At 42.6% G+C, this 24,578-nt stretch overlaps 1 protein-coding gene across 2 annotated transcripts in view; it reads left to right on the top strand.

Moving 5' to 3' along the window:
* Positions 1-21,437, top strand: part of SRD5A2 (steroid 5 alpha-reductase 2) — a 49,041-nt gene extending 27,604 nt beyond the window's left edge. The window contains exons 2-5 of one of the 2 annotated variants that reach the window (XM_068155894.1): positions 16,416-16,579; positions 18,437-18,517; positions 19,428-19,578; positions 20,183-21,437. In XM_068155894.1, the coding sequence (XP_068011995.1) occupies positions 16,416-16,579; positions 18,437-18,517; positions 19,428-19,578; positions 20,183-20,249 (463 nt within the window). In that variant the 3' untranslated portion in view covers positions 20,250-21,437. Of the gene's footprint in view, positions 1-16,415; positions 16,580-18,415; positions 18,518-19,427; positions 19,579-20,182 lie in introns of both variants that reach the window. The other variant, XM_068155884.1, reaches the window with a different exon arrangement.
* Positions 21,438-24,578: the final 3,141 nt, after the last annotated feature.

The raw sequence follows: 24,578 nt of genomic DNA, 5'->3' as shown, positions 1-24,578 counted from the left end.
TGACTCAATCCTCTCTGGAGTTCCGTGTCTCCACAGGATTTATCTCTCCAGACCAAGAATGGTGTTGCGTGCAGTTGCATGTGGAACTGGATAAGTTTCCAACCATCCAGTGTTTGCCTCTACCATAGTAAGCACGTACTGCTTACCAGAACGAGAACATGGTAGAGTGATGTAGTCAATCTGCCAAGCTTCACCATATTTGTACTTGAACCATCTGTCACCATACCACAAGGGCTTAAGTCGTTTTGCCTGCTTAATAGCAGCACAAATGTCACAGTCATGGATGACTTGTGTGATAGCATCCATGGAAATGTCTATGGATCTGTCACGAGCCCATTGGTATGTTGCATCTCTGCCTTGATGTCCTGACGAATCATGAGCCCACCGAGCTAAGAATATCTCACCTCGGTGTTTCCAGTCGAGATCAAGATTAGAGTCCATGTCTACTTGAGAAACTCTTGCAGCTAGATCTGCCTGATGGTTGTGTTGCTGTTCCTCAGTAGCTTTGCTCTTAGGAATGTGAGCATCGATGTGTCTCACCTTCACTGGAATTCTCTCGACTTGATCAGCAATGTCCTGCCACAGTTCAGCTGCCCAAATGGGTTTTCCTTTCCTCTGCCGACCACTCTTCTTCCAGTTCTTTAGCCAACTCCACAGAGCATTGGCTACCATCCATGAGTCGGTGTAGAGATAAAGCTTTGGCCATCACTCATGTTCAGCTACGTCGAGAGCTAGCTGGACAGCTTTTACCTCTGCAAACTGACTGGATTCTCCTTCTCCATCTTTCACTTCTGCAACTCAGCGTGTTGGACTCCACACTGCAGACTTCCACCTTCGCTTGTTTCCAACAAGACGACAGGAACCGTCTGTGAACAAAGCATACTTCTTTTCATCATCAGAAAGGTCATTGTAAGGAGGAGCTTCCTCAGCACGAGTTACTTTCTCCTCTGGAGGTTTAGCACAGTTGATACCTTCAGGCCAACTTGAGATCACCTCCACTAGACCAGGTCTTTCAAGATTTCCCATTCGAGCTCTCTGTGTTATCAGAGCCATCCACTTAGACCATGTTGAGTCTGTGGCATGATGTGGTGTGGAGCCTTTGCCTTTGAACATCCAATTCAAAACTGGTAATCTGGGAGCTAGAGGAAGTTGTGATTCAGTTCCAATCACTTCAGAAGATGCTTTTACTCCTTCATAGGCAGCTAAAATTTCTTTCTCTGTTGGAGTATAATTAGCCTCTGAACCTCTGTAACCTCGACTCCAGAAACCAAGAGGTCGTCCACGTGTCTCACCTGGAGCTTTTTGCCACAAGCACCAGGTTGGACCATTGTCACTTGCAGCCGTGTACAAAATGTTCTTAATGTCTGGACCATCTCAGACAGGTCCCAGACCCATTGCTTGAACTACCTCTTGCTTTATTTGGTCAAAGGCTGCTTGTTGTTCAGGTCCCCAGTGGAAATGGTTTCTCTTTTGAGTCACATCATACAGAGGTTTCACAATTTGACTGTATCCAGGAATGTGCAGTCTCCAAAATCCCACTATCCCCAAGAAACGTAGGGTCTCTTGCTTGTTTGTGGGACTTGCCATGGTAGAGACTCTATTTACCACATCCACTGGAATGTGTCGGCGTCCATCCTGCCACCACACTCCTAGAAACTGAATCTCTGTGGTAGGTCCTTTCACTTTGTCTCTCTTGATGGCAAAACCTGCACTCAGAAGAATGTCAATGATTTTGTTACCTTTCTCGAAGACTTCCTCAGCAGTTTTCCCCCAGACGATGATATCATCGATGAACTGGATGTGTTCTGGAGCACTGCCTTTCTCCAGAGCATCGTGGATCACTGCATGACAGATGCTTGAGCTGTGGATCCAGCCCATTGGCAATCTGTTGAAAGTGTACTGGATTCCTCTCCAGGTGAAAGCAAACTGAGGCCTGCATTCCTCTGCTATGGGAATAGAGAAAAATGCATTAGCAATGTCTATAGTAGCATACCATTTGGCCTCTTTGAATTCCAGCTCATACTGTAGCTCCATTATGTCTGGCACTGCTGCACTCCTAGGTGGTGTCACTTCATTTAGGGCTCGGTAGTCTACTGTCAGACGCCAGTCTCCATTCTGCTTCTGCACAGGCCACACTGAACTGTTGAAAGGTGAATGAGTTTTGCTGACGACTTTCTGACTCTCCAACTGACGAATCAGATTCTGAATGGGCAACAAAGAGTCATGGTTGGTTCTGTATTGTCTGTGATGCACAGTCTGAGAAGCAACCGGCAATTTAATGTCCTGTATCTTATGTTGTCCCACAACTGCAGATTCATCAGAAAGCTCAGGTCTAGCAGACAGCTTCAACTTTTGTTCATCAATTTCTATTGAAGCTACTCCAAAAGCCCATTTGTAACCTCTAGGGTCTTTGAAACGCCCTTCTCTCAGAAAATCAATTCCCAAAATACAAGGTGCATCAGGTCCGGTCACACCTGTATGCTTCCTCCATTGTTTACCAGTTAAACTTATATTAACCTCCACCTTAATTAACTCTTGAGATCCACCAGTGACTCCCAGAATAGTTATAGACTCTGATCCCTGATAATTTGATGGCATTATGGTGCACTGAGCTCCTGTGTCAACCAAGGCCCTGTACTTCCGAAATTGTGAAGTGCCAGGCCACTGGATGTACACATCCCAATAGATTCTATTATCTCTGTTATCCCTCTCCTCCCCCTGGCGGGAGGCAGGGCACCCCTAGTTATGGGGAACATGCGCACATGTGCATTGCACATAGTTTGCAGGGTTATAACTTTGCATGTTACAACTGGAGCCACTGTTGAAACTAGTAGAGTTGTTCTGGGGAACTGTGGAAGTAACAGCTACCCTTCTGGTATTGCTACCTCGGGTTTTGCCATTTTGCAATTCCCTCCATCTCCTGAAAAGATTAGAAGTTGGTTGGCCATCCCAGCGGTTCATGTTCTCACCAAACTGATCATGCAGAGTTATCCAAATAGTTCTACGTGATTGCCTTGGTGGTCTGTTTTGGAATGACCTGTTTTGGAATGACCTCCTTGGAGGACGTGTATTCCTCACAGATGAAACTTGTACCCACCTGGAGGAAGAATTGAAATTATCCCTTTGTGCCAATTGGGATATGGAATTTCTAAATTCATCCTTTAACTCTCTTATGCAATTCTGTATATCTCCAGACATAGTTTTAATGGCCGAAACCAAAGAACCACGTGTCATGCTATCCTCCAATTGTCTCATTTGATCACTGAATTGGCCAACCGTAGGAGAAGCTCCACCATAATTTCTTGACACAATTCTGCTTGCCAGAATGTTTGCATAATTGGAAGGAGCAAGTTTGATGATCTTTTTAGCAAGACCAATACCCACAGGAATGTCATCAGGATTCAGAGTTTCATGTTCACCATAGAGTAGCTCTCTAACAGCAAATTCTCTCAAATGCTTAATTCCCTCATCTATGGTAGTCCAGGGTTTAGGATTCCATGGAAGATCATCTCGGGAAGGGTATCTCAGGGCAACCGCCATTAAAAGGCATATCCACAGATTAACCTTACCGAGAGCCCTTGCTAGATGTCTATCTATTCCATTATCCCTTGAGAGAGTTCCTAACTGAGCTGCTGACTTGTCTCCAACTGTTAGAGCTGGAGCACCTGTATCATAACATCTACTAAGCCAAGCTAGAACTGGCTCCTTATCTGCCCTGGTGAAATCTTTACGGACATTTCGCAATTCCTCACGCGCTGAGGAACATTCTAAACAATCACCTTCTTCTTCCTCTCCCTGAACTTTTTGTCCTAATAATCCTGCTGTCATTTTCTCAAGGATCTCTTTAAGCTGAGAACCACATTTGCCAGCTCCTTTCCTAGCTTCATCTCTATCCTGCCTTGTTCTCACTAGGTTAGCTAGATCTTTTAAACAAACGTTCTCTTCCTCCTCAGCAGGATTTCTTAGAGTAGAGGGCCCCTCACCAGGATCAGTCTCCAGCTCTTCTTCTCCATTTTTGCCCTTTCCACCTCTAGTCTTTAAAGGAGCCACCTTAACTGGAGCTGTGTTTGAATTTACAGCCACCTTAATAGAAGCTGACAGGTCCTGAGATAAATCAGCTGCTGGGGCAGTGACTTCCGGTCCCACCGAGAGAGTGGGCGGAAATGACGTTGCTCCATTAATGGCTGACGGAGAAGAAGGAGGAGGAGAAGAAGTAGGCGCCATGTTGATACCATCCGCCACCCTTGGCAGCTTGCTAGAATCAGCAGAAAAGTCATTTAGAGCTGATTTACCAATTAACTTTTTAGCCCTCTTTTTAACTGACAGAGATTCTGCACACTCCTCATCACTAGATGACTCTGGGACTGATCCAGAGCCACGGCGTTTTCTTTTTGATCTAGTTTTAATAACAAAACACGCCCTGGACACCTTTCTCTCTCGCCGCAAAGAGATCAGGAGATACACGTTAATTATCACTGAGAGCAGGATTATACACATGAAATAAATCACCTTTGGATCCCAGGCATCACCTAAAGTTACTCTCTCCTCCGGTGGAATCTTAAAACCCTTTATCTCAATTGGGAGAGTGGTGGAGGTAACATTTCTGTATCTTGCTGGCCATAAGAAATCCACACATTTTCCGTACCATAGTCTAACTCTATACATAACCCACATATAAATTGTCCGCACCAAATATTTACCCAGGTAATCCAAAATCAAACCCAAACAATATCTGTAAACCAGAGCCCCGAAAATTGAAAAGAATAATCGCTCCACAAACCACAACACCTTCATGTTTGCTAATTCAGCTAGAAAACACTAAATCAATCAAGTAATAAATTAAACTAATTATCTGCCGCACTTTGGGTAAGCCAAGAAAAAAAAATGTCGTGGGGTTGGAAGGGTAAGGCCCAAAAGCCTCCTCTCTCCCCCCTGTAAATTAAAGGGAAAGAAAATTGAAGGGGAAAAAAAACCTCACAGCTGAATTAGCAAAGCAGTGGAGCTGTATATTTACAAAGCAATGTAGAATATGCAGGGGAATATATACAAATTTACAATATTTACAATATATACAAAGATATACAACAGAGTAGCACAGAAATGAGAGTTCCCCCCTCTGCTGAGGGGGTTCCTCACCTCCGCTTCCCCCTCTCTCCCCTTTTCCCCAGAGCGGGTTAGAAAGAGAGAGAAAAGAGGAAAAAAAAAGTTAGAAACAGTTATGTGTTAATTGGAAAGCAGTTAATACAGGCCTTTGCAGGTTTATCAGTTTCAAGGCCAAAGCCTTGGCGGAAAACCCAGCACAGAGAGCTGCTGCTGCTCGGCGGAGGAGCAGAAGCAAGACTGAAAATAAAAGTGCCGGAGTGCCCAGGATACCCTCCTGCACTCCCAGTTCAGAAGGTGCTTCCTCCCACTCTACCAATGAAATTAGTTTAGATTGTTCTTTTCATTTACCAACTTCCGTCCACCATATTCCTTTTCTTAAGGGGACAGCCCCAACCGGTGACATCAACAAACTTGCAAAACACTTTTGAAACCTGTCCATTGTTTCAGTGTATTGAGAAGACCAAAAATTTTTGCCTTCGAGCTGAGCCTACGCTGTTGTTCTTTACTAAACAAAACCAAATACTCATCCTTAGGTACCGTCCCTTCCCTTTTCTTTCCTTTTCTTTCCTTTTTTCAACCATCTGTATTTTATGAACTATAGCATGTCTAATAATTCCTCTGTGTGATGTGAAGAGTCAGTATGTGAAACTGAGTCAGTTTCATCCCTAGAGTGTGTTTGTCCTACTTACTTTACTAACTGTGTATCATGCCTAAAATTTGTAGCAATCAATGAGGCACTACTGACTAGTGCTAGATGGTCAGGATAACTAACTGGAGGTGTTTATATTAGTGTTGCAACTAAGTGTTGCATAGCTCAGATTCTTTGAATTTTTCTAAGGTCAAATGCATAATCTCATTTTTCAGCAACGATTGACAGTAATATAGAAGCAGCATATTATTTTTAGCTGTTCACATCAGATACACATACTTTAGCAAATATTTGTTTATTTGCTCCTATAATCCTGCTTTATTCAAATGCAGTTGAAAGCAATTGAGCTTTTCAGACTTGGGACCAAGGATTTAACCTGAAATCCCTCCTTAACTGTGTGGCTGGAAGTTGAGTGCAGTTGATGGTTCCCCTTGAGAGTCTTTGAAGTCTGGCTTCTGTAAATCCTGTCATCCATGGGGACAGCCTTCCTAGGGTAGTGAGTGTTACTCTGGAGCTTCAAACATAAATGCTGGTGTTAACAATTGCTTATCTATTCTATTATTTTTAACTCATTCAGTTTGCGTGTGATGTTAGATGAGCTGTGAGACAAGAAACCCTGAAGTTATCATACTGGATTAGAGCAGAGGTCCTTCACAGTCAACACTCTGTCTTGGCAGAAGCCGGTACTGAATCACAGAATCCTAGAACATTAGAGGTTGGAAGGCACTTCCAGAGATCATTGGGTCTTATCCCTCTGCCAAAGCAAGATCACCTAAGGTATGCATCCACTCAGGAATGCATCCAGGCAGATTTTGAATGTGTCCAGAGAAGGAGACCACAACCTCTCTGTTTCATTGCTCCATCACCCTCATTGTTCTTTACATGTTTCTCCTCATGTTGAGGTGAAATCTTCTATGTTTGAGCTTGTACCCATTGTTCCTTGTCTTATTACTATGTACCACCAAAAAGAAATTGGCCCCCTCCATTTGACACCCACCCCTCAATATTTATAGACATTGATGAAATCCCCTTTCAGTCTTCTCAAGACTAAACAGCCCCAGGTTTCTCAGTCTCTCATCATAGGGGAGATGCTCAAGTCCCCTAATCATGCTCGTGGGACTCTTTCCAGCAGGTTTCTGCCTCTCTTGAACTGGGAAGCCCAAAACTGGACACAGTATTCCATGTGTGGTCTCACCAGGGCAGAGTAGAGAGTGAGAAGAACCTCCTTAGACCTGCTGGACACACTTTTCTTGATGCACCCCAGGATACCTTTGGCTCTCTTGGTCACAAGGGCACATTGTTGTTCTATGGAGAACTTGCTGTCCACCAGCACTCCAAGGACTTTCTCCATGGAGCTGCTTTCCAACAGGGTAACCCCTAGCTTGTACTGGTGCCTGCTGTTATTCCTCTCCAGATACAAGGCGCTGCACTTGTCCTTATTGAACTTCATGAGGTTTGCTTTCACCCAGCTCTTGTTGGATGGCAGCACAGCCTGATGGGGTGTTGACCACCTCTCACCTAGTTTTGTATCATCAGTGAACTTGCTGAGGGTACTCTCAATCCCCTCATCCAGGTTTAATGACCTTAAAGATACTGAACACAACTGGGCCCAGTACTGATCCCTGGGGAACACCCTCTGTGCCACTGATGAAGACCCTCTGAACTCTGTTGTTGAGTCAGTTTTCAATCCACCTCACAGACCAGCCATCTATGCACATTTCCTGAGCTTTTCTATGAGGATGTTATGGGAGGCAGTATCAAAAGCTTTACTGAAGTCAAGGTATATGACATCCACTGCTCTTCCCTCATCTACCCATTTGGTCATGGTTTCATAGGAGGCTATCAGAAGGGTCCTCCTTCTTGCCTTTTTTGAAGACTGGAGTGACATTTGCTTTCTTCAAGTCATCAGGCACCTCTCCTGTTCTCCATGACTTTTCAAAAATGATGGAGAGAGGTTCAGCAACAGCATCAGCCAGATCTCTTAGCACTCATGGATGCACCCCATCAGGGCCCATGGATTTGTGTATCTTCAGTTGGTACAAGAGATCTCTAACCTGGTCCTGACTGACTAGTGGAGTGTGCTCTTCCCTCTAGTTCTGCTCCCTTGCTTCCAGAGACTGAGGTTCCTGAGGGCTGGTCTTAGGAGTAAAGACTGAGGCAAAGAAGTCATTCAGCAACTCTGCCGTCTCTGCATAATCAGTTACCATATCTCCCATATCATTCAGTTGTGGGCCCACCTCCTCTCTGCCCTTCCTTTTGTCACTGATGTATTTGAAAAAGCTCTTGTTCTCTTTCACCCCCCTGACAAGACTTAGTTCCAAGAGGGCCTTGGCCTTTATTGTTCCATCTCTGCATTCTCTGGCAATGTTTCTGAAATCCTCCAGACTTTTTTCCCCACATATTATAAACATCCTTTTTCTTTTTGAGTTTTTCTAAGAGCTCCTTGCTTATCCATGCAGGTCTTATGCCTCCCTTACTTGATTATTTTTTTTTCAAGGGAATACATTTTTCTTGAGCTTGGAGGAGGTGATGTTTGAATATTAACCAGTTCTCTTGGGTCCCCCTTCCTTCTAGATCCCTAGCTGTCTCGGTCCGGAGAGGGAAAGAGACTCAAGTTCTTTTGAATATTCCTGTGTTGTGAAATTAGAGGCACAAACGAGGCCAAAATATCAGCAGCTAGATTATTTATTACATAAATAAAGTGGAAATAAGAAGGGGAGAGGGAGAAAATAGAGAAGAGGAAAGGAATTATATTACCACACCCCTCACCCACCCAAGACAGTTCAAGTCTGTGGAGGAAAGGTGCTGCAGGAGATGTTGGGTCTGTAGAGCAAGGGTGCTGAGGCTTTGGCTGGAGAAGAGATGTGGTCCTCTGGGCAGCCTCTTCAGCTGCATGAGTTGCAGCAGGCAGATCTTAGGACACGGAGAGAGGGTTCAGTCTGCTTCTTCCAGGCTCCATGGCCTCTTTTCTCCGGACCAGCATTGTCCTGGGCTTTTCCTTCTCAGCAGCATGGTTCTTCTGTGTTTTCCTTCATCTCTGTTTTTCTTCTGCGTTTTTCTTCTACCAAGCCAGTAGTGGCTCAAGTCTTTTATACAGTTTTTAGTCCTTAGTTATGTGTCCAAGTATTGTCCCTCAGGAATTCAGGGCCAGGAAATAATCCTTAGGTAAGTATCCAGGTATCATTCCCCAGGAAATCTTTTTGTGCACTCCTGTGTGTTTGGGCAGGGGTCTGGATGGAGGGGGGGTCTCCGCCTCCTCCTTCTCCATCTACCTGCCCCCACACTCCTTACACATCAGGAAACAGGTGGTGAATCCATTGTCTCACCATCCTCCCTTCCTGGGGTATCTGATGGCTGGAAAATGATCTTGTCCTGAAGGTGTGATGGCTGGGTCCTTGGACCATTGTTGTAGGCCAGCTGCAGTCCAGTTATCATGATGTTATCTTTGCACCTTCCAAGAGTTGTTCCAGTGGCTCTGCCCAACACATATCAGCTATTGTCTGGGCAAGCAGCAAGTGATTTTATCTTTGTTGAGTCACACCAAGAGAGACAAACTTCTAGTCTCTCACACTAGCCCACTGGATACTTCCAAGTAGAGTTTTGAAGAAGGCAACATTAGCCCTCTAAAAGTCCAGGGTTTACTTATCACCCTGCTTCTTTGTCTGTCAATATTAAACTATGACATGTTGTGGTCACTACAGCAAAGATTACCACCAACCTTAACACCTACAACCAGTTCTTTCTTTCATTCAAATGAAAGTGCAGTAAATAGTCATCAGTTGCCCAGAACAGCTGCTACCTTCTAAATTTATTCCTTAAATGGAATACATTTTATCCCCTGAAATGTGCAAATGAGTATGCATTCCAAACCTTTCAACTGTTTCTTCTCTTTATTAAAGGAATTGGAAGTGTCTGTAACCTGTACTTATCCTCCTTTGTCTCCTAGTCTTACCAAGTGTGGTTCAGTGTGGCAGTTTCTTCCACAGCTCTTATTTCGATACTGAATCCTTCTGTGTTACTGCTGTCTTTGCCTTAAATCATTGCTGCCCAGTTGCCCTTCTTCTCAAGAAGTCCTCAAATGCAAGCATGGTGCCATCTATCTCAGGGTTTCCTCAGTCCTCCTATCTCTTGGTCAGATGTGTACCTGTGTCTCTTGCCCAGGAAAAACGAGTCTGCTCCTGCCAGAAGTTTTCATTCAACCCTGAACCTGCTGCTAAAAAAACACAAAGAGTATCTATAGACAAAGGCTTCAGGCAGGATGAATTCACAATTAAACTACAAACATACCAAGAACTGTAGACTGAGCACCTTTTTTTTAGCATAATGTGTGGAAATGAACCTGACATGACAAGTTTACTATTGTTTTACATTGCTGAATTGTCAGCTTTTCAGTAATATCTGTATCTTTCTAGTTCCTTAAATTACAATTGTCAGTAGTTTATCCAAAGATCTTTGGAGGAACATGGAAGTAGGATGTTTTCCATGTGATTTGGAAAGTCATAGCAAGATCTTTAAATCTGATTAAAATAGAAAGGGATTTGTCTTGCTGCCATCACAGTTACTAGACAATGATTTAAGTTGAGTTTATAAACCGGACCTTGGACCAGCAAGTGATTACAATTAGCTGATGTTTTCATACAGTCCCAGTGATGCAGGACTTGTGCACAGAGTGCCCCCTGCCCCAATGAGGAAGATGTGCCCTGTGGCTGTCAATCACTAAGTGGCACACATAGCCACTGCGCAAACCTCTGCACTGATGGACTCTGTAGGCACCTGCAGCTAGACATCAGCTCCAGAAGAAAAGCCCAGATCCTCAGTTTACAGCTTTCCTTACATCAAGAGATGAGATACACCTGCAATATTAGAGTCAAGACATCTGCTGTCTCTTCTGGACCTGCAATGGGTATTGCCAGAGGCTTAATAGCACATCCAGCATTCCTACCTGTCTTGCTTGTGTGTGCGTGACCCAAGTTGTAGCTCAAATTTTGTTCCTGAGCCTCTGTTGGAGTGTATCTCACCTTCTTAGCAAAAGAAACATGGTCCACCCTGCTCAGCACAAGTGGTTGATAATAACCTACTTGCTCTCTTTGTTTAAATATGCCCAGCTTTCACAAGAATAAGTGGAGAAGGGCAAAGCATCACAGGGTAGGATGTCTGAGGGAAGGAATGAGGGGTAAGGAGGCTCTACTCCAGTTCGTGACACCATCCATCTGTAGACATCATGATGAGCAAGAGTTAAAATCCTTTGTTTCACTTTTGAAAGTATTTTGGGGTATTTTGTTTTACCTTCCTTTTGAACTGATGGCAAGATTGCCTACCAATTAGAACTGACATTTTAACTGTTACATTTATTTAAACCCAGTCTGCGGCAATGGAAAAGTGTCCACCTAGGCACAAGAAAATTAGGTGCCAGATTGTGCCCTGGTTGACTATACAGGAAGAACAGTCTTGACAGTGTTCCCCTATAAGCATTCAATGGGAATCAATGTAACACAATTTAAAAACAGTAGAAGTTAAAAAAATCACCTCAGAGTACAATCCACAAATAACCTACAGGATTGGGCTCAAAAAGAGAATGTGTGTACAAACTTCAGCACAGACTCTTCAGCAGCAGGTATCTTTGGGACATGTCATATGTCATCTGTAAGACTCCAGAATAATTTGAAGCTTTGTGCAGGACATCACAGATACCACAGGTAGAAGTTCAGCATGTTTGTGAACATTTTGAACCTTCATTCAAGTGGTCAGGTATGCCAAGGGTATCAGCAGCTCCCCAGCAATGTGATTACAGTGATGACCTATGGCAAAGATTCCCATGCCATTAATTGGTTTGGACACCAATCTTTCCAACTTTCTCACAAGATAGATTGAAGGGAACTCCACTGTTTCATACTAGAGAAGTCCTTTCAGGTCTAATTGGCCTGTAGTTGGTGTGATACAAATTACATAGCTTTACCTGTCACCTCTGGTAAAGATTTTTGTGGGAACTCAGAAAACCAAAAGCATTTCCCTTAGAAGACAGCTTCAGTAAAAAGCCTAGAGAGAGGTCAAATAATGATGAAGGAAATAATAATAGTCCCAAACAGTGACAAGAGAAAGGACTGGGTGAGAGTCAAAGGGTCAAAACTAAACCAGAATACCAAGGGTGAAATTGGGGTTGAGTGCCCACTGCACTACCCATCCCTTCCTGAAAGCATCCAAGGAATAAGCATGCAGAAGCAGGTCAGGGAGAGGAAACCATGTTTGCACCTACCAGGATGGCTTCTCCCTCTGGGTGCCCTGGACAGCAACAAAGGCCAGGGCAGAGGGGGAAGGAGCTAGAGAGTGTGTCTTCTGACTCAAAGAGGCCTTTGGTTGAGAAGGTACCAATAAAGCAGTAAGAAGTGCCAACACCAAGAATGTTTCACAGGAGCAAGACAAGTGGCTGTGATACATGCTCTGGATGTAGCAGGGTGTCTTTCTCCTGCAGGAAGGACACAGCTAGCCCACCTGTGTCTCTGGAATTATTGTGGCCATACCCACTGTTTCCAATGCATATCCCTGGCCAGTTGTGGAGCATTCACAGTGTACATGTGAGATGCAAGGGTCCTGAGGGCATCACCTGTTCCCTGATTTGGGCTGCCATTGGGTGACAAATGAAGGCACAAACACCATTGCCATGTAGTAACAAGATTCCAGAAATGCAGAGAGCAGAGAATCGCAGAAGTCCTCCCAGAAGTCCTCCCAGAAGTCCTTTACTGCTGTATTGTAGAATCACCAGCATTACAGAGCCTCAGAGTCCCACTTACAGAATAAGTCCCAGAAGCCCTTAACAGATGAAGCAGCTAACAGAAGTCCCAAGCATGTCCCTCACAGCATCTCTAAACCACAGCCCTTGCCAGAAGTAGCCAACTAACAGAAGCAGAAGTCCCTAACCTAAGCCCTAACTGAAGATCTAAGTGAAGTAACTATTGCTCAGAGTGGCTGTTTATATATTCTTTGTTATCCCCTTAGCCAGTAAAATCCAACCACATATATAAGCTAAAGTCTTTTCCCAACAAGAGGTGCCAACATGTCAAGGAGGTGGCTTCTGCAGCATGTTCCAATCAAAGGGTGCCAACATTAGGACATTATTCTTGGCACACATGGAATGTTACTGTTTTGGTCTATGCAGCGTACTAAGGAATGGGTTAACTAAGGAATCATGCACTCTGCACATGTCCAGTAGCTGCCCTCGGAACAATGGCTGCAACAATCACCCTCATGGGGCCCTGACTGTCTGCCTTCACTTGGACCAGCAGCATTCCACACCTTTTGTATGTCTGGGTGAGATAAGTGAGGAAGCTCAGACTGTGTGGAAACAGTTCTTAGGCACCATTGGTTCATTCTCATCAGGGATGCAGGGCAGGCCCTATCCCTGTCCTCCAAGAGGAGCCAAAAAATCTCTGCAGGGACTCAGAATGGCTCTAGTCAGAAGTCCATAACTCTCTTCTGAAGGGTGGCCAGCATCACAGGACATTCAGACAGTGGCTCAGCATGGGTAGATAAGCTGGATGATGGTCAGCACCCTCCTTCAAATGGAAAGGCCCTGCTGGCCTCTAATTCATACCAGTTAGACCTTGGAAAGGGTCTGGTGACAAAGGGCTAGATATGCAGATACAAAAGCAGGCTGGTGACCACAAGGTGATGAGTGGAAACAAGCCAGGTGCCCCTCTGCTCATCTGCCAGCCCTGAACTCTCGACTCAGTTGCTCAAGCTGTAAATACATCATGAGCACTTGAAACACCTCAAGTTTCCGGACTGGAAAACAGGAACTGCTACTGCATCTGGGCCATGGAGAGGAGAAGTCACAGCAGCAATATGAACATCTCCAATTAACAAGATGTTGGAAGAGGACTGAGAGCCTACTCTTAGTGAATTATGGTAAAATTTGTGAGAAGATTTCTGCTTTCTGTGGAAAGAAGAACAAACCTATAGTTGCCCTCAGGTTAAATAAAGATCTCTGGAGTTTTCAAGGATCTGGACTTTAAGATTAAATGTGATATGATGCTGAATGGTTTTTGCTTCAAAACTTGTTCTGAAAAATAAATGATGGAAAAGAAAATTAATAATTTATTATTCACTTATTTGAAAGAATCTGTTGGCAATAATTTAATCAGATGCAGTACCTTTGGCCAGTATAGATAATAAAGGAATAAAGAATTAGTTACCAATACTGCTCTGAAAGAAAAAGGCCAAATTTGTCATTGGTCTAAATCCAAAAGGCCATTTTATCCTGTTATTCTAAAATGTCAGCCTTTGCTCCCCTTTTGATTTTCACACTGCAAAATAATTTCAGCAGAGATGCACAATCCTCCATGGAATTAATGGAATTAAATGTCCCTGCTTTATCTCAGTTGCTTTTTTTCAAAACCCATCACCAATAATGTTTGCACCCTCAAGTAGCTATGTAGTTCAAGCTGGCAAGTGCTGTATTAAAAGAAAGACTTAGGGCACTCAGCTACAGCGAACCTAATCTGGCTTCTGGATTTGCAGGCCCAAGCAGATTTCCTTGGAGAAGTTGTTCCACAACAAATATTCTTGGATGAATTCCTGACTTGGATTTTTAAAACTGCTGTGGGGTTAGATTTCAACAATGCTAGGATTTTACTCCCTCAACAGAAAAAAGCAAGTTGATGCTTCCTGGCTCCCTTGCAATTATACTTTGACTTTGCATGCTGGTTCTTTCTGTCCTGCAGCCACTGCATCCATGGTAGACAGGTCTACAGCTGGGTTTTGGCCTCCTGTTACTGCAGGACAAGTTGCCTTTCAAGAGCTTATAACCCTTTTCCCCATAACAGCAGCATCAGAAAGCACCACTGCAACAATCAACTTTGCTGGGAGCTGAGAAATTCCAGCTCATGCTAGAAACTTCTGTCTGCATCAGCTGTAAATATTAAGATGCTCACAAACATAATTGGTTTTGACAAAAGATAAAACAGCGCAAGTCCCGCTCCAATCTACTGTATAAATTCCCCTCTTAGACTTACTTTATGGGGCTTAATAACATCCAGTCTTCCATACTGTTTGCTTTTACAGAGTTCACATTTGCAAGTTTCCCACTTTTTCTCAGAGCTATTCAGGGCCAATTTGTCAATATTACTTCAACAGGCAGGTAAGACTGCTAAAGCTCGCTTTGCCTACTTGTAATTCCAACTTCCCATTCCAAAAGGGCAAACCCAATAATTCTTGGTAAAAATACTTTAAAGAGCATTCCTTTTCATACTGTAATAAATATGACTAATGTGCTACCTATCCCTGTAAATTATTCCCTATACATCTTTTAGGTTTCACTATATTGAGAAACGTTTAGAACATTGCAACTGACTTAATTGCTGGAAATTTGGCCTACCTTGCTTTGGAAAGTGGTGATACCTTAACCTGTTGTTGCTTGTACTTTGCTTACTCACTTTCAGACACAGAGTATGATTAATCTAGATTTATAATGTTATGAAATTTTATGCCTCAGCTTGCTTAAGTTGGTATTGGCAACCTGGGATGTGGATTACTTCTCAGCAGTGCTTATATACTGGTATGATAATTACCATCCAAGGCCCAAGAGGGCAAAAGAAAGAAAGTAAGAGTGTAGATTTTGCCATTTACAGAACTTAATTGTCCAGGTAAGAAAATACCTGACATAAATGAATATAGCTTCTCCATTTCACTCTCCCAGGGATGATATGGATTGTCCAAAGTGTCAAGAGGGATACACACACAGCTAAACCAAAGATATGTGAAAATTAGGACTATACAAGCACAAATTACTTGCCCCCCCTTGTTAATGCTAGTGTTAGCAGAGCTTTTGTCTAAGGAAGCTGCTGCATGCAATTCTTGTTGTTTATCATATTAAACCCAGGTTTTTAGCTCTTCTTATTTTAAAGAAACGTTTGAAAGCACAAAGGTGAGGCAAATACTGGCACTGAAATATTAGCATCACAGTGCCAAAGCACAGCAGGACAGAGCTACTCTGTGATGGAGATGAGTGGAAATTTCTGGATGGGAGCCTAGGAAAGGGGTTTACATCTTAGGCTATAAACTGTGGGGAATGAGAGAGCCAGAGGGGGTCTCAACACTTCCTTCAACTCTATCTGCCAGCATGGGCTAAAACACTCAAAGTTCAGTCCTTGTAGTGGGATCAGAAATGTCTTTTCCATAACCACAGTGCTTGTGGCATAGCAATGCTCATTTGGGGAATTGATATTGCAAATGATGCTACTCTACAACACTTGGGTTTGAAAAACAGCATGTCCATATGCCTCCACAGCATCCTTTGCTCAGCCCTCTGCAACATTATAGCAAAAGGCAGCTAAAGTCTTAAAAGAAAAATGCTGTTTGTGGGCACAATTTCCTCATTTTGCCCACAAGGGAGAAGGAAGACAGAGAGACATTCCCAGCAGCAGTGACTCTGCTTGAGATTTCCATCTTTCCACCTCACGTTCAGTCCTGTAGGACATGGAAAACTGTCTGCAGTTCCCATTAGCTGCTGATCTTGTTACAGTTTTGTTTTATTTGTGGTTGTTGTTTTTTTTAACATTTATTGACTTTTTATATTTTTGTTTTGTTAATTTTTTTCCTACAGCAGAGGAATTGCAAATGAAATGTTATCATGCGTAATGTGCTGACTTTGTTTTCTTATCTACCTTAGGACATTTATTTATCCCTTCTTCACTAGAGGCAGACCTTTCCCACTGCAATTGCTTTTTTTTGGCACGTTATTCTGTATATATAATGGCTTCCTCCAGGGGTACTACTTGATTTACTGTGCTGAATACCCAAGTGATTGGTGCACCGACGTCAGATTTACATCAGGTAATTACAGCTGCAGGATTCCCAAGGTCTAATCTCCAAGCAATTTGTAAGCTTTTTGAATCATGTCATAATCTTCACCAAACATGTGAGTCAAATCAGTTGTGATGGATGTCAGTACAAAACCTGCCTGCTGGCCCAGATAAAACAAATAAATGTGCAGTGACTTTTTCTTCTAGGCAGCTATCTTTGAAGGCATATAATGTAATGTGCTGATTTCCAATCACCAACCTTGTTTTACTGACACCACTCCAGAGCCTCCCGCTGCTATGGGCTGCAGACATGCAGTCTCAGGCCTCAGCTGAACAGGGATGTGCCCTTGCACAGCCAGAAGTTTCCACCCAGAAGTAGCAATGTGCAAATGCAAACTGTGGCTTTCTCTTCCCCATCAAGGAGCTTTACACTTGATGCAGCTATTATGACCAAGAGAGAAAAGAAGGGCAAAACCCCAGCATAAATGAGGCTGTAGAGGCAGAGGGCCCTTTTTTCTCATGTAAGACATGTAGGAAGATTAGAGATTATGCACTGTCTGGTTGTATGTTAATATGGTTCCTTTAGATTCTGTAATTTAATAGCCTAGCTGAATTTCCTGTACAATTCCTGAGAGAATAACTGAGCAGAAGCAGCTAGGTGGCATTGCACTTTTGATGCTGCATAGAGGATATTTTTTAAGTGCACGCACAGAAATGAAGGTTAACATGGAAGTCTGAGGAAATGTTTTGGATATGACAAGTACAAAATAAGAAGGCACTTTCTGTACCCTATTACAGACTGTGGAGGTATGTTCAGTCTTTTCAGACAGCATCACATCTTAAGAATTCTTGACATTGTTTAGTAAGAGCACCCATATCCAACAAAGAAAACACCACATCACATAATTTGCAAAATAAATTAAATACATATTTAATGGGGAGGGGAGAGGGGGGAGGAAGGGGGAAGTAATCAGCATTAGCAGTACTTGAAATATTAAATAAGCCCCAAGCAGTAGATTCCTGATGTACAGACTCTTACCAATCTTCTGTTGCTACTGGAAGCATTGAGGTTTCATCAGCACTTGGTCTGTGGTACACACCACCTCTATTTCTTTTGTTGCTACCAAATCATTGTCAGAGGTGGCTTTCTTAGTGTCTAATGTGGCATGAAATGTAGGGCATGTCACCTGCAGAGTTTCTCGATCTAATATCTCTATTTTTTCATCTGAATGGAGTATGGTCAAATAATTACTCTGGCCAGAAGCCCTCATCATCCTTCAGTGAGTAACTGCTCTAGGTGCATGCTCATAGCTCTGTTTAAGCAGCCTTACTGGCAGTGGACTGAGCTGTGCTGAGATTTAGGTTCCTTTTCTGGCTCCAGTGTGAATGGGTTTGTGTTCTCTGTGATCCTCTTTCCCCAGCTGTAAAATGAGAGCAATGCTACTTACCTACAACTCAGCAGTTTCTCTGCAGTAATTGCCACAAAAGTAGGTGGCTGCCATCAGCCATCAAGTGTCAGTTAGGTAATTTGTCCCTCTGGTTGATGTTCGATAAATAGTGACCATGGCCATCTGGGAAGTTCAGACTTTTCTTGAACCAGCTGAAAGTGCTCTGATCTCACCAACAAAACAGTATTCAGGATGGTCATTGTTCTTCCCAAAGTTGCTCTTCACACTGAAACTAATGCAGTTGCCAGAGGACTGTGATCCCACAACTGACACAGAGATATAGGATTATTTGTCACCAGTCACCTATGCTTTTCCAGTTCAGTAGCCTTCTCAGATAAAACTCACATATGTGCTTGAGTAGGGACAGCTACACAAAGCTGTCTTTCTAGTTATTTTTGTTTTGTTTGTTTGTTTCTTAGGCCTCCTCTTATTTCTGGTAGGAATGGGAATCAACATTCACAGTGATCTCCTGCTGCGCCAGCTGAGGAAACCTGGGGAAGTCACTTACAAGATTCCTCAAGGTATATTCTTATCTCCTACCTCCTTGAAAAAGTAGGTCAGCAGGACAGATAATATTTTTTTATTGAATTCACAGCAAAGTGACAATAATGGTAGAGATTCAAGTACTACACAGGTGGTTGGTCCAGATGCCTCTCTAAGCTGCAAGGACTAGCATGAGCTGGTTGCAGACAGTCCACAGTAAGTAACAGAAGTATCTGCAAACATGCACTATGAGGAGAGGTTCTAGGAAATGGACTGGGTAATTCAGAGAAGAGAATTTTAGCCTTGTAGAAGGTAGCTGCAAAGAAAGAAATACTTGTCTCCATGCCCAGAAAGAATTGTAAACTTTACACCTCCTTCAAGGTGGGGCTTGCTGAAGAAGAGTGGCCATGAGCCAGGGCACTGAACCAGGGAACATCGGGGTCTGTAGAGCAATATGGATGGGGATCCAGGATTTTCCTGGGTTTGGTGTTGACTCCTCCTGCTGGCTTACTATGGATGGCAGTATCTCTCCCCTAGAGTTTCTCACTTCAAATATTTACCTGCCTCTTGTAGATGATGTGATTAGCTATGAGCCAAAACTGAGATACAGATTCTGGATCCCCCGAAGGTAGTGGAGTTGCAAAATATTTTTTAAGGCCAGAAGAGAATTGACTAATATTAATAATTTAAATTTGAATCTACTAATGGGCCTTTTCCAAATGAAAATAAATGATTGTGAAAATGCTGGAAGCCTTTGGGTTAGAATTGCCTTTGATTCTTGAGTTATGTGAGACTCCTGTAAAACATCTTCCTTCAGCTCAGTGTGTTTAGGTTGCTGTTATGGACTCTGAATTAGAAAGGTAGCATACTCTGCTGCTGACTTTATAGAAAACTTTCCATGTGCTTGAGATGACTATAGAAATTACACATTTTTTTCTGCTGATGCAGGGGGACTGTTCACCTATGTTTCTGGAGCAAACTACTTTGGAGAAATTGTGGAATGGTTTGGGTTTGCCATAGCAACCTGGTCCCTACCAGCCTTCGCCTTTGCCTTTTTCACTCTTTGCTGCATTGGGCCACGTGCTTACCACCATCACAGGTATTAAACTGTTTCTTGCTGTATGCTGCTGCTTGCTCTTGGAGTGTAGTTTGCAAAATGTCAGGGAGGGGCAAAGGAGCAAGGCCAGGATTCAAGCTAAAATGGAAATATAATACTATGTACAACTAGTGTATCAATTTATTTGTGACTGGGTGAAAGTAAGGCAGTCAGCTGGAGCCCCTGTGGAGTCAAGTGGGCCTGACAGTCATTTAATCCAACAGGAGGTACATCACTGCTTCCACCACATTAAAGCCTTTTTTCAATGTGCTTTTTAAATGTGAACTTTTCCTGAGGGTTCCCTTACAACCTCAGCCATCCTTTGGAGTAGATATGGTCCCCTGCTCTGAATTCCTAAAGTTTCTACTTTGGGTCTGTTAGAACTTTAACAGTATTAGCAGATTTCACTTAATTCAATTCACTGATGTAAATAGTTTTGGAACACTCCTTAAGAGTAACACCCGGAGGTTACAAAGTGAGGCAGCTTGAAGGTTAAGGCTCCTCAGCAGAGCTGTATTGAAATGGTGCAGTTTTCTTGAATATTTGCATGATCAATCTCTTCCTTTTTTTTTTTTTTTTTTTTTTTTTTTTTTTTTTTTTTCCCCAGGTATTATCTCAAGACATTTACAGACTATCCAAAATCAAGGAAAGCCTTGATTCCTTTTGTTTTTTAATGACTGAAATATGGACTCTGTTTTCTGTTTTAAGAGAGCTTTTTCCAATTCCTAGTTATAATGTTAGGTGTGACTCTAATTAATTGTACACATGAGAACCTGGAGTTGTGACAGACAAGAAGGTAATTTGAAACTGAAGTTCTTGTTTTTAATGACAAAGATAATTGCAGATAGTTATTGGCAAAAGGAACTCCCCAAGCAACATGTTTGCTTGTCAGTGGAATTCTGCCTATGGAAAATGGATATATAACAGCACTGACATCAGAGAAAAAGTGTTGACCAAAAACTGATCCAGAAAAGTAGAAAGTAAACCCATGACTTCAGAGGAAAATTTCAGGAGCCACTCCAATTTATAGCACTTCTGCAGCTGCTTCTTCCTGCCTCCATGCTGTAGCACATGTGCCCTCGCTCTGCTGGCACTGCCTTAGGGATTGTCACACTTGAGACTGGAGTGTTTCCTTTGCCAGGAAAATAACTCAGTGCATTATATTTTATCTAAAAGCCAGTTAGCTCCCAGAACCATAATGCAACAAGAGAATATTTATGCTGGCACAAGACCAGGAGCAATGTGCCATGGCACAGAGATGTTGGGGAATGCTTGAAGAGGGAAGTATCTGAAACTGGCACTCACAAGCAAATCATCTGTGTTCCTTCCTTCCTCTCTTCACTGTCAGATGATTAATCTTCAGATGTTAGGGTTTTGTTTGTTTTTTAAAATGTACTTTGTTAAAGCAATTGCAGCTTCATTAGTTGTTGTTTTTGTTGTTTTGGGTTTTTTTTTTGTCTTGCAAATCCAGAGTTATTTTCAGAATAAAAGCCTGTCTACTCAAAAACATTTGATTGTGATTTATAAAAAGTTCTGAGATTGTGATATATGATGAAAATTAGTTCTCCAGCAGTGTCAGTACATTTTGCCTATGGAGGGCATTTTCAGATACTCATATTAGGAGATGATACAGAGGTATTACTGAAATTTCAAGATGCCACAGAATATCTCTTCTTAATTTGAGAATATGGTTAGGCATTACCTCCAACAGGAAAAGACATCCTCAGAGATGTTGATAGTTTTAGCTACCCTTTAGAGAACAAAATCTGCTAAGAATTATGCTGAGTGGCTGGAAAGAAAAAAACTAGACCGCATATTTTAAGCCTACTACCTGCTGCTGGAGTAACCTGGTTGACTGTACACAATTCTCTCCAAAACACAATAAAATTCACATAAAACACGGAGCTGTGCTAGGCTATAAATTACTGTGATGTCACTTAGCAAATCATATTCACTCTGACTTCTTCCTTCTGGGCTAATCCTCCCTTCTTTGCTTGCATAATTAATTGTCTTCATCACCACAGAGCGGAGCAGCCAGCTGAGGCTGGGTCCCATTGCTCTAACCCTTTCACAGCACACAAGAGAACCAGACCCTTCACCATGTGTAACCACAGTTAAGTGAAGGATGAAATAATGTGCAAGCAGAATTCTCATTGCACTGGCCATGAATTTCACATCACAGTATCACAGTATCACCAAGGTTGGAATCAGCATCACAAACATATTTTTCTTCTGTTCCCTTATTCAAATCCTCCATGTGGAAACACACTGGGACTAGAGCTGCTGGGTCTAAGTCAGGGATGGAAAGGCTAGAGGCAGCAAGAATACTGGGGTGGGGGGGAATGGCCTCTTCCCTTGGGAGTGCATGTCTTCCTTCTGTCTTACCCCATGGTGTTTTTTGGAGCAGGAGTAAAGTGTCTTCCTTAAACCCCCTACAAGGAACAACTGCAGTTAATAGTGATGAAGAAGAGACACAAGCTCTGCCTGTGTCAAGTTCTTCCATGGGACTGGTGGCTGCTGCCAGGGACACCAATCTTCCCTGGGGTGGCACAACTGTGGATTTCCTTGTTTTTATAAGGAAAAATACATTCCCTTCATCTCTGGGAGAAAAATACAGTGGATATTTTTGTGTCCTTCTGCTCAAGCCTCTGGAGGCTATGCAGACATATGATTTCAGAGCTGACTGTAAAGTGTTTTGAAAAGCATAATTTTTCTGACTTTACCATATCCTTTTGTTTCCCCAAGAGCTAACAGAAGTGTCCTCTGCTGGTAAACATTTTAAATAATAGATCATTCCTTTTTCTTCTTCTTCTTCTTCTTTTTTCTCCCCCCCCCCCCCCCCCCCCCCCATTTAATTTTCCTTTATCTCTGAGGAACATTTTTGTGTGCTGTTCACTTAGAAAGGGACTTGAAGACAGCTCTGGGTGTTGTTGCTTTGCTAGAAAGATCTCTATGTGGAGCTGATAACCCAGCCTTCATCCCTGCTGGTAGGCTGCTGGGAAAATTAATCCTTTATACACAGGACTCTTGTTAATTTAATTATTTTTGTATTGTTTGAGTGCTAACTTTCTGTAAACATGTGCTTTACTGATGTGGTAATACACAGACAGCTTAATCATACATCAGGCAGCTTCTTCTGTTAAACACATTTTCTTCACCTAAGTGAACCAACAGACTGGTTCCAGAATTTAGATACCTAATCTCTTCTGACAACTGAAAACAGAACTAAATACTGTTCACTGAGAGGCAAACAGGAGAACAATGGCACTTGTCAGCCCTAATTCCCATCTCCGCGTGCCACACACACACCTCAGGTTTTGCCTGGCTTCAGTCCTGCTTCAGATGAGAGGTCACTCATGACAACACATCAGCTGCAGGCACCATAGGGCATTTGTAGCTACTGTTTTAAAGTACATAGTTTACATACTACATATACACAAAATGAGAAAGACCCAACCAAATAAACCAGAGAATTTTGGCCACTGGGTGACTGTCTTTAGGAAAAACACTCATCTGGAAGCTGTACTCCTGCTCCTGTTACTCTTCCAGAACGCAGTGTCTCTTATGCTTGGCCAGAAGCTCTGAATGTTTCTGCAGAAATACCAAACCACAATGTGTCCTGAGCAGCAAATACTGAGGAACTCGTTGCTCTCCTGGCTTGGACTCAAGTATATCTGTTTTGTATGCTTGATGAATCGCAGAAAGTTACCTCATCACTTTTGGGATTGTTTTCTTTTCTATTCTAGTCTCTGGAAGTGGTCTTGAAAGCCAGGATCTGTTTTCATAGTACCTGGCAAAGTAATCCCAAGCTCATTTGAGGTCTATAGATACTGACAGAACACAAGTAAGATACTGCCTGTTGCATATTCTTGGGAGGCAGAGTTGTTATATTATTACAAAATATTCTAAAGTCATAACATATCCTAAATATATATACTAAAATGCATCTTAGGAAGACATATCATCACAGAAAAATGCTAATACGTGTCACCCACTGAATCTTAGGTTCATTTGCCAAAAGCAGAATGATTACCTGCTTGTGTTTGATTCACTTGTCAAGTTAACAAAACTCTTTCTTAACACAGATCATCATAGGATCTAATTTAAATCTAAGCATAGTCCTGGATGTCTTACATCCTCTGTTCCACCACCTGAACCAGTCTAATTTCTCAGAGCAGATGTTTCCTCTCAAACCCAAACATTGATGTCCTTGCATGAGTAATGTGATCTAGGAAGCACAAATATCTGATGCAAATTCAGAGCCAGAACCTGACTAATAGCCACAGAGCCACTTAAGAGTATGCCATGATTCACTGCAAAGAGAGGCAACAACCTTGATCTCTGTAGGAGCAAAGGTGGGCAGACATCAAGAAGTGCTTGGAAAAGTAAAGGAAGATGTTCAGATCTGGTTCTGGTTTGTGTTACCCCAAGCTTTAAGTGACTTCCCAATGAACTTGTCTTTGGCGCTGTAAGTCTAAAACATAAAAGAAAACTACACAGTTTCAGAAGTTTGTTAAGTTAGTTCCTTTCCATATTCAGGAGAGAAGAAACTGATTTTAGCTGGTGCAATGTTTGAAATAATCCTACCACCATGCCTCTTGCCTAGGTGCTGAAGCCTCTCCCTCTCAGTGGAATGACTGGATACATTAGCTCCTCCAGGCAGTGATTCGCAGCACCCAAACTTTTGCTTTCCAGTCTACTTGCCTACTTTTCACGTTTGCCATGTGAGATTATACATAATGTTGTCACAGTCACACTTCCCTACTATACCAAACACACCATGTCCCTTCAGGCTGAACTACTTTCATCATGCAGTGCTGCTGTCATTAAGAAAGGCTATACACTATACAGGAATGTGTTGCATTTTTACACTCAGTGGTAAAAGATGAAGAAGTAGAAAAGTTAATGTTAAGGGATTCACAGCAGCCTTGCTTGGGCCTGAACTGAGTCTGAATGGCATGGGTTACCCCTTCCTAGAGAAGTGGTGAGTGGGAAAGAAGCAA

This window comes from Melanerpes formicivorus, unplaced genomic scaffold (assembly GCF_026170545.1).
Source record: "Melanerpes formicivorus ecotype bairdi unplaced genomic scaffold, bMelFor1.0.p_v2 SCAF_2, whole genome shotgun sequence".
NCBI lineage: Eukaryota > Metazoa > Chordata > Aves > Piciformes > Picidae > Melanerpes > Melanerpes formicivorus.
This window is presented reverse-complemented; position numbering and strand designations above follow the sequence as displayed.